At 38.6% G+C, this 10,986-nt stretch overlaps 1 protein-coding gene across 1 annotated transcript; it reads right to left on the reverse strand.

The window, feature by feature from the left end:
* Positions 1-219: 219 nt before the first annotated feature.
* Positions 220-10,608, reverse strand: Kto (mediator complex subunit kohtalo). Its single transcript, XM_071701377.1, has 12 exons — positions 9,583-10,608; positions 8,592-9,352; positions 7,701-8,481; positions 7,074-7,399; positions 6,335-6,866; positions 5,660-6,253; positions 3,860-5,574; positions 3,319-3,747; positions 2,747-3,230; positions 2,126-2,400; positions 1,584-1,745; positions 220-1,490 (listed from the first exon to the last, which is right to left on the reverse strand). Exons 1-12 carry the CDS (start codon positions 10,127-10,129, stop codon positions 1,263-1,265), a joined length of 6,834 nt encoding a protein of 2,277 aa, XP_071557478.1. The 5' UTR covers positions 10,130-10,608; the 3' UTR covers positions 220-1,262.
* Between the last annotated feature and the right edge of the window lie 378 nt (positions 10,609-10,986).

Genomic DNA, 10,986 nt, shown 5'->3' on the forward strand with positions numbered 1-10,986 from the left:
AATGTTTAATAAATGTTAGAAACAGCCGTATAATAGAGAATTATTACAGCAGTATTATTTATAATGTAAAAAATATAATCAAAAATATTTTAATGTATATTAGAAATAGTCGTTAATGTAATAAACTAAATGAGATAATTCGTTTATTTTTTTTTCTTTTTGTACAATATCGGGAATGAGGAAAATATCGAGACACATGCTAGAAATTAAATTCGAAACTTATTGATTTATTATCTTTATTTTGCCAACTATTTGAATTACGCAGTTTGTTCGAGTCTGTGTGAATTCTATAGTAGCTACTGTCATTTCTTACTGAGTACACTCATTAAATACTTATCTTTATTTCTATCATACACGATCAATGTGTTAATATATAATTCTATGTAAAAAATATGATATACAAATACCGTTTAAATAGTCAGATAACAGTAACAATAAATTTACTTTATAATATAAATTATAGTGTGCCTGATCTTATACCATCTCTCTATCATTGTCATTAATACTTTAGAGACTACATATAATAAGTGTTACATTCCTGTGCTTCGTGTTCCGTTACAATATCCGCTATGTAAGTAATGGCAATCGACACGTCTTCTCAAGATAACAACATTTCAACATTCGAAAATGATCGTCTTCTTACTTCGATTGGTCTATATTGCTCGAGCATATTACAAATATTATTTATAAAGGAACAAAACACAGGGACGTAACAATATTATTAATACTTTACAGAGAATTAACATAAAAAAAGAAAAAAATGTGCTACAATTTAGAATTTTTATATCCTGGCTTAGCATATTGAGTCAATAAGATCATTAAAACATGACTCTTGACATCAGACGTAAAAAATCTATTGTATATAATACACAAAGCATTCTCTTCTTTTATGTCCAATTAACCTAAAGTGTAGTCGCAATAATTAGTTATTAAAACATCTAATTAGTAAAAGTCCTGACATTCAATTTAATTAAATTTTGAAAATGATTTTTTAAAATTTGTGTAAATTCTGAACATGATTTTTTTATATCCATTGTATTAAGAAATACGGTAGTATGTAGCCAAATACATAAAATATTGACTGATAAAAAATTACTGCAAGTCCAATAAAAAAATCTTCCTTTAGATCATGTCTTTTGTTCTATCGCAAACCTTGTTTACTTATTCAGCAGTTTGGAATTCAATGAATCTGCTTTCATTTCTACGTATCTAACCAACAAATATTAAACAAATTCAATTTTTCCGTTAGAAAACCTGAACCTCTAATAAGGTGGTGGTTGATGCGAGTAGGAATGTTGCGGTGGTTGACTCAAGTGCCTCTGTAAATGCGTCACGAGTTGGGGCGTTGGTTGCTGACCACCAGCAGCACCTTGCTGCTGCTGTTGCTGCTGTTGAGCGGCCTGCTGCTGCTGCTGCTGTGCTTGTTGTTGTTGCTGCTGCTGCATAGCCAACATTTGTTGTCTCATACGCTGCTGATTTATCGCTTGTTGCTATAAAAAAGTAAAGACAATTAATAATAATAATTCACGAATTCTTTATCGCACTTCTGCAATATATCTTACAATGATCTTTTAAAGGTATACCTGTTGGAACTGCTGATTTTGTTGCAAGCTGACATTGGCCGTGCCTACCCCCGCCACTCCTACTGCACCTGGTTTTCCAGCAGATTGTCGGTACGGAGGAGCAGGTTGGTTTTGCACACCTCCACCCATTGGTCCCATTGCGTTCATTGTTACATTTGGCGCCTAAATGAATAAGATGTATTTTTTAACACATTTATTAAATCTTATTTTATCATGTTCTAACGTAATGTCGCGTTGATGCTAAATTTATATTAAAATTATCATTAGGAAGTATAGAATAAATATATAAAGCCGAATGTAATCTACTTCAGCTTAAAAAATATTTTAAATATTTTTTTAGCAAAAATATTCATTATCTAAGTTATATTTGTGTATTGAAAAGTAAAAATAAAGATTAGAAAAGAAATATGGTATAAGTAAACATGTATATTTGTAAAAGAAGATAAATAGGGTTTTGGTCTCGAGTTAATTATCTCATTATATTATTAATTCATTATCTCTCATTATAATATTATATATTAAGAATATATACTTAAACATACCTGTAAATATGGCGGCCTCGTAGCGGTAGGCTGCATTCTTTGTTGTGGCATATACTCCTGTCCTCTTTGCGGACCCATCATTTGCTGCTGATTAGGAAACATCATATTTTGTTGTTGATTCAAAATCCCTTGTTGCTGCTGCTGCTGTTGTTGAAGCAACTGCTGCTGCTGCTGCTGCTGTTGCGTTTGCTGTGGCGTCTGTTGCTGTTGCTGTTGTTGCTGTTGCTGCTGTATCATTTGCTGTCCACCATATCCTGCATAATTTTGATTCATACCTGCAGAAGAAAATTGATTAACATACGCTCAAACAAAACTATACAGATATTAATTGCATCCAGTAAAAGACATTAGCATTTACACATTATGACCATTAATATTGTACTTTTTCCATGTTAAATCGTACTTGCTTAATGTTTTACAATACGTCGCGCTTATTAATTCTGTTTATTATGATTTTAACATTTAAAAAAATTTAGTCTAGTAATTTATTGAGACTTAAAAATAATAGATTGAAAAATACTGAAAAATATACGGAAGAAAATTAAATAATAATTACGACACTGCCTCTTTCTGCTAATACAATTCTTTTAATAATATCCTGAGACATCATTTTTTGTATACCTTGTTGAATTCCAGCATATATACTCTGCTGCTGTTGTTGTTGCTGCTGCTGCTGTTGCTGTGCCGCAAACATGCCTTGTTGTGGATTTATGCCAGGCGCTCCGTGTTGCGCTCTCAATTGTTGCCTGATGAACTGTTGCCTCTGCATTCCTTGGAACGCGTTTGGTCCGGCAACCGGTGTGGCATTCGGTGGCTGTTGTTGCGTTCCCATAAATTGATTGGACGGTAATCGTAAACGTAACATATTCGACAGAGCTTGTTTGGATTGATTATTCATTCCCGGTCTCTCGTAACGTGGTCCACCGACCGGTGTAGGCGGCAACTGTTGACCATATCCGTACTGCTGCGCGGGTGTGTGAGTTTGCTGATTACTGTACCATTGCTGTTGGGGTTGTGGGGGTTGTCCAGTAAACATTCCGGGCTGTTGTGCAACAGGAGCTTGTTGATTACTGAATGCCATTTGTTGCAATTGAGATGGTGGTTGCTGTTAATTATAAAAAGAAAGAAATGTAATAATGATGTATTAATGATGACTTTTGTTTCCTCGTATTATATTGCACAGTTAAACTCACTTGTATCTGTTGCGATATAGGTGTTGTAGGCGTAGCAGCACCTTTTGCTCGTCTGTTATGTCGTTTATTTTTCATGGCTTTCCCTTTACCATTAGTATTCGTATTACCAACTCCGGTGCTACCGACACTGCCACCGACTCGACCTGGTGAATCGATACTCATCGGAGTGTCCGCTTTGCCAGGTTCCGATTCCTTTTTATCCGGCTCCAGATCTTCCGGTGGTAATGGAGGTGGATCCAGATAATGGCTGGCTGGACGAATTTGACTGTGTGTGTGATATCGCAAGAGTTTATGCGCATTCTGATATGTAAGCGGTTTGCGTTCCAATCGGACAGCTCTAAACCAAGCCCAGGAAAGTGGCGCAGGATTTTTATGACCTTCTAAGATTTCCCATGCTGACACTCTTTGAGAATCGCATACTTGCAGTCCCTAATTTTAAATACAATACGTTATACATTTTGCATATACTAACATTATGTTTTTCACAATAAAAAAATTAAAAAAAATTAAATACTCAAAGTAGAAATCGATCCAAATATACCTGCTTCTTGTCGATGCTGTCGAATCCAGCGATCTTGTTGCCTTTAGTATCAGTCAAACATCCAACGGGTTCGCACGTAATAACTTCCATAGTCAGCTTCGGTAACGGTAGAAGTTGTCTTACAAAGCGAATACTCGAAGAATTTCTATCACCCAATTCTTTTTTCAATTTTTTCATTAGATTTTGATAGTGTTTTTTATTTTCGTCTTTCTCGGACTGCGAATCTGATACTAACGTGGAGTGAATTAGCGTTGCTAGCATATCTATAACGGTTGTAAATAATTCTGCATTATTATTCAAGTCTATAACACCGTAGCTGACCAGTTGAACTAGTAGAATCGCCCAGTCCGTCGTAGCAGTCGTATTTCTTTGTATCGTATCAAACACACCTCCAACGAGACTGAATCTTAACTGCAACGCGTCTTGTAATACTTCTCTAGTTTTAGGATCTTCAGAACCGATATGTTTCTCCTCCTTACTAGTATTTAAAAATTGCGAAAGCTGCGAATGTAGGGATGTCAGTAAACCTTCTCTTTGATCATCCTGACCCTTCAGGCATGTTAGTACAAGTGACAGAAATGGTTGGTGATTGAACAGTGAAGGTGACTTGGATCTACCTCTCTCGCGGCCTGCTGTTTTCGACCAATTACCCGATTCTAACACTTGCCCTGCCACTTTTAATACTCTGCCTTGCACTGCACTCGGCAACTTGGAAACTAACGGAGCAACTAACCATATAGAACCTGATCTTTTGTCAGGTTTATTACTCAAGGTATTGTTCAACTGAAAAACGTCAATTGCAGCTTTCGCAACTGTATCCAACCATTGAGAAAGTTCACTGGAGCCTGGCGCAAATTGCTTGTACATAAGCTGTAAATCTAACCAGGACATTCTTAGACTCCACTGTTCCAAATTTTCCAAAATATTCGTAATATGTGTCTTCTGATCGATAAAGGCTTCGGTTGGTGTTTCGGGATAGCAGATCATATGTAATAATTTTTGGGCTTGTCGTGGCGTAAGCATATTGTCCAGCAGCATGTCTTGATGACAAAGCTCTTCCGGGTTTTGTAAGCATCTCTCCAACACCCATTCTTGGCTGCAGATCTGACGCAAAACGTGATGAGCAAAATCAGAAAATCCCTTAACATTTTCCGTTGTCATGCCGGCGCTACTACTGGACGAAGACATAGCCAGATCGATGCCAAGATCATCGCCGCCTCCCAAGATATCGCTAGTTCCCAAAATATGGCTGATTGATAGTTCACCAGGCCCGCTACTGCTCACCCCAACTCCGACTCCAACACTGGCCGGGCCACCTCCTTTACTGGAATGGCTCAAGGGTATATCGACTTTTTTCGGTGGTTGCTTAGCAGCTGTAGCATCCCCCACGACTAATATAGCCTTTAGCACCGCGAGTACTGGTCCTACTCTTATATTATTATGTGCAGCTGCCAATAAATGTCTATCGCAACTTAATTTTATGCTGTAACCCCTCGAATTTCCACTTGGAAGCGGATGAGGACTCGTACTGACCGAATACAAAGCCGGCTGCGGACACTCGACAGTTTTAAAGAGTCTCAGTAATAAGTGGCAAGTTAAACGTGCACCTGCTTCCACTTCGATATCAATATCCCCGCGACCGTCGTTACAAGTTTTCACCAAGGATGGTAGTGCTATATGCACAACGAAATCTTCCAAAGAGAAACAATGCCTTGCTGTAAATATAATAAGCTGTTAATAGATTATTAGAGAGAGATAAATAATATATCTTTTAATAAGTGCAAAATATATCCCACTTACCAATTAAAATCGATGTGAATATAGCTAGAGAATTGTGGATACTTAAATCTTGTACATCAACTTGATTTAACACATCGATGTAGAAAGCAGAGCTATTGGAGGAGCAACAAAGTGCCATAAGTACTCCCAACCATTCGGCATTGAGAGCATTGCAACAAGCAGTTAATTCCGCGCACGTTATAGCAATATCATTCAGTTTATCGTTATCCGTCTCGCTGCAAACCGCAACAATCGCGTTGCAAACGAAGCTATAACGATTGGCCGGTGTCTCGTTCAACTGTCTCGCCCATTGCGGTTCAATTTTTCCACCCCTTCGTGGGCTGTTGAAAACATCCACCATAAATTGCGAATTGTAAACGTGACTCGAAGGCGTTGGCTGCAATGTGCTATAGAGTGCAGCTCGAATTTTCGGATATGCATTACTAAACGCCTCCACTCCGTGTGATTTTGTTTTCAAAAGAGAACAGGTCGAATATAAGTCATATAAATGTGCTAATACGCATCGTTCGGCGGAACTGCAGTCGCTCGGATTTGATACATGTTTCACTACTTTGCAAAGTAAATCAAATACCGCTGTCGTCTGCTCGGGTGATACTGTAACAATCAAATTTTTATGTATATAATATAATGTATAAAATCTCTAAACATATGTGTAAGATAACGATTAAGACTTACATAATAAACAGCAGTGATATCTTCTTAACACGCCAACTACGTATAAACTTAGATTTGTAGTATAACTTCGAACTAATTGACTATTTCTAGCTGTCAATTGTGCCTCCACTTCTGGTAATTCTTTCAGGATTTGTATACAAACGTCAATTAGGCCATATATATTTAATGCTAGTTCCATCAGATCGAAAAGAAAGGCTACATGCTCGTGAACTGGTAAATAAGATGAACCAGCTAATGCAAATGTATTCAACATTTCTATCACTTGCGTGGCACACTGCCATGTTACAACGTGTTGATCGAAATAACTTAGATTTTGAAATTTCATAGTAACAGCTTCAAAATTGAATTCACTTCGAGAATGCTTCTTTACTTTGCCCCCTTCGGCAACGTCAATACTGAATTTTTTCCCAAACAATTTACATACTTCTTTTGTCATTTTTTTAACAACATGTCTGGCCTCGTCTCTGACACGTCCAACACCATAAAGTAATACATGTCGCTGATTACAGTCGTGCTGGCTACATGTCTCGTCCTATAGATATATATCAATAGATTAAATAACGTCTATAAATTGTATGCAGAAGAATTTAGCAATATTAATATTACGATAAACGTGTATGATCTGTATCTAATAATTCCACCAAATTTACAATATATTAAGCATTTGTTTAGAGAAGCTTAGTATCTTATAAATTTGGTGAAAGATCATTTGACAGAAAAATATATTTAAAAAAATTACTTGTGGTAGCGGAAAATGAGTGGTGTACAATAAGTGTCTGCTATGACTTGATGGCATTTTTGAATCAAGACTTTCATGACCTCCGTGACCAGTCAATGCATCCTCTTTGGGGCTGTCTGGTGCATCCATGCTATTTTGTTGATCTTCTTTAATGTGTTGCAATATCTTGTCTAAATCGTCATCGATTTTACTATCATCGTAATCCATAGTACGTCCATGATCCGGTACTTCCAATTTAGTCGGCTTTAAATCTATACCCGGAAAGAGACTATCTTCATCGATCGGCTCTCTATTGCTAGGTGTTCCGGGTTTGCTAGCTACCGGACCTAATTAAAATAAAACAATTTCATAATTAGGCAAATTTATCAAAATTTCTAAAATATTTTGATCTACATAGAATTAATCATTTAATGTCTGCATTAAGTATCTTTACGATTTACTTCCAATATATTAACGTGTTGTAGCGTCTCTTGTGCCAAATTATTATATTAAATATGCTTAGAACACGAGATACACATTCTTTAACTTTAAAATGTAAATCCACATAATAATTTAATTACAATAATATCTTTATAAGCGACTAAAATAATTAAGTAATAATTTTTAAATAGGTAAATATATATCTACCTTGTATAAGATCACCTCTCGAAATAAGAGTGCACATGTACGCATCATGTGAGAAAACATCATGCCTTATCAATTCTGAGAACAGGTGAACTAAATTTGTAAATTGAGCCTTAGATTGAGTCGAAGTATTATCGAGTACCGGTGCGTCCACGTCTAAGAATTTCATAAGCAGCGGTTGAAAGATCGGAAGCACAGGCGGACTCCCATTACTACACGTGCTGTCTTTATCATCGTTATCGTTAGTCTCGCCAGTAGCTTCACTCTGTCTCTTTTCGAGAAGTTTAGCAACCGCCATCGCCCTATGTTCCCCCCAACGTTCGGCACTCACAGCCCATTCACACAGAATTTCAACTACTGCAGAATCCTGTTGTGGATTATATTCCGTTTTTGTGTCACGTTCGTTGGAATTATCTTTCGGTGGTGGTGTGAAGATTTTTCCGTACAGGGTGTCGAGCGAATTAGAGCCGTCCATTTTATCAAAACTGTGCCGGTCAAGAGCGTCCAATGCGGCTAACACTTTAGTGGTCGTCGTTCCAGCGCTGCTTTGTTGCCACTTGTCGCACGACCATCTGCCTTCTGCTGCCTGAGATCGAGCTCTTATATTTTCCTGCGCGATCCTTAGCTGTTTCATTGTAGGATTGCCAGAGCTCGCGGGTGGACACGGCAAAGCTGCAGGAGGACACGGTAAATAGTCTAAGGGTGATCCGTTCAAAACTGACGGAGCCTTTCCTTCGCCAACGCTGTTCCAGACCAATGACGTGGGACACTCTAATGTTATGACCTAAAATTCAATAAATTTCTTTATCACATGATACTATCAATTTGATCAATTCTTACCACACAAGCAATGTAAATTAGCACTATAAAACATAGAATAAAACTATCGTTTACCTGTATTATAGTGGATAAACTGTAAATTACATCTCTGTGGTGTGCACAGGTCAAATAATCATTGAAAGCAGCTGCCAAGAGATTTAATTGTCCTTGGGTGACAACAGTAGTATCCTTGCTACCATTAACTTCGTTCTTAGTAATGGACGGACTCTGCGGATTGTTGTTGCTCTCAACATTATTGCACATATGTGCCAATTTACGACAGCATAAATATGCTAGTCGTCTGGCCAGTAATTCAGATTGTATAAACTCCTCTAAATATTGCAGAGCTAATGGCAATAGGAGCTTCAATATGCCATCTTCTGAAGGAGAAGACCTAATCTTATCCAACAATTCTAGAATCCACTGTAGCAATTCTTGTCTATCCAGCAAGCCTTCTTCAAACATATATTTAGCCAATTGTATACAGTAATGCCATTGTTTAAGCGCTAATTTATGCTCCTCATTCATTGTACTGCTTGTCGTAGACTGACTGCTTGAAGTAGGTGTGGGTGGTTGATTATTGACAGAGCTGTTGCTCGCATTATTGCTCGCATTGTTGTTATTAGTAACACTGTTATTGTTGCTGTTGTTGTTGGTGCTGTTACTGGTGCTGCTGCTGCTGCTGCTATTTGTTGCAGTAGTCCCATTACTGGTGCAGGAACTGTTTGTTGTGCTATTATTGTTACTAGTATTAGCAACATGATTGCCCATGTGATAGTACTCTTGCAGTTTAGACAACTGATCTTTCAAAAATTTTATGAGGGTACCTGTCCATTCTGCCAGAAAAAAAACAATCATATTTTTATTATTTAATATTTTTAATATCCTTCAAAGTAAAAGATATAAATTTTAATTATGATAAAAAATAATGTAATGTGAAATAGTTTAGTAAAAATACAATACACTTTAATAGATTAAATAAAATAATCTTGACGTTATTCTCTATTATTTTCTCAATTTCATTAAGATAAAACTTTCAAACACAAAATAGAATTGTGGTTATTACCTGTGGTTGGATCAGGCAACTGACGCTTCTTTATCTTGGCTTCTGAGACTGCAACTGTGTACGCCGAACTGAGTTTGATGAACCAAGCTGCCCTCAGCATTGGTACCTGATACTCGCAGAGCATCATAAAGATCTCTTCTTTTTTATTAAAATTTGGAGCCTTCTTCGCAAGAGCGACCAGCGGTTTGCTGCCCGAGAGATCCTTGAACCAAGCCTCAATGCCGTTCTTCGTCCTAGCTGTTACCGGCCAGAAGTTATCCTTGGGATTGATCTGCTGTCTCTTCCTACCGGTGTCGGGCATCGTCGCGAGCTCCTCCTTCTTGGCGAGGATCGCGTTGAAGTACGCGCCGACCTTGGCAGCGGTGACATTGTAGTTTCTGCCCGTTCCAGACTCGTCCGTCAGCTGGGTCGTGGTGGCCATAAAGCCATGCTTCACATTCGTAAGCGAGAGCTCGTCCTCCTTTTGCTTGAGCTCCTGGGGGTAGACGTCCGGGGGACCCAGCCTCGGCCTCTTGAGCGGCCTCTTCTCGTACAATATTCCCATCATGGTACAATTAAACGCGAGGGGATACAGCCGTTAAGGGAACGCCGATCATGAGCATCGCCGGGCTCGACGACGCGAGCGGGTCCGTTGCCGTTCCGCGCCGTATTAATCACGAGTACGCGCGACGTGAGCAACGTCTATCTACCGACGTCGCAGCTTTTATTTACATTTGCGCGCATCATCACAGATTACAACGACATTCGCATCGAGCCGCAACGACGCTGTCAATGTCACCGTACTACCGCGGCATGGTGCATCGTTGAGGTATACCCGGGCATGATCGAAGGATCGAGGTTCAGCGCGAGCAAATTATTTACATAATTGCACTGTCCATCTCCCACTGTCCTTTCTCTCTTTCGGAGTATCTACAAACGCATGCACAGACGTATATCTTATCTCGAGAAACTACAGCTGTTCCAAGCCGTCCCCAGCCCCAGCTGGGTGTCCACGTTCAATTCACGTATTATCGAGTCTCATGATAAGATAGAGGTTTGAATTGAACCTCTTACCTAAGGTAAGAGAGAGAGAGAATACATTTTATGGTGCATCCAATGCTACAGCCACTCATCGAGCAATCGAATGTGATTAGTCGGATTCAAAGGTATTCTATTGTGACTGGTTTGTCCCTTTGGAGACCGTAACCGTGACCAATGAGCTGTAGTAATGGCTGCATGGTCAACACCTGATTGGTGATTAAGTTGCGATCCCTTTTGGGTGCATCTGTTTATGTCCCCAACGGAACCATGTACAGTTTATCTATTATTATTTTTACGTTATCGACGCGTTATGTCATCATTCGTTACATTCGCGAGCGGATGATAATAACGTAATGAGAGCATGAGAGAACAATGGATGTGCTT

Source organism: Temnothorax nylanderi, unplaced genomic scaffold, assembly GCF_030848795.1.
Source record: "Temnothorax nylanderi isolate EJ_2023f unplaced genomic scaffold, tnyl_v1.0 TNYL_tig0025_pilon, whole genome shotgun sequence".
Taxonomy (NCBI): Eukaryota; Metazoa; Arthropoda; class Insecta; order Hymenoptera; family Formicidae; genus Temnothorax; species Temnothorax nylanderi.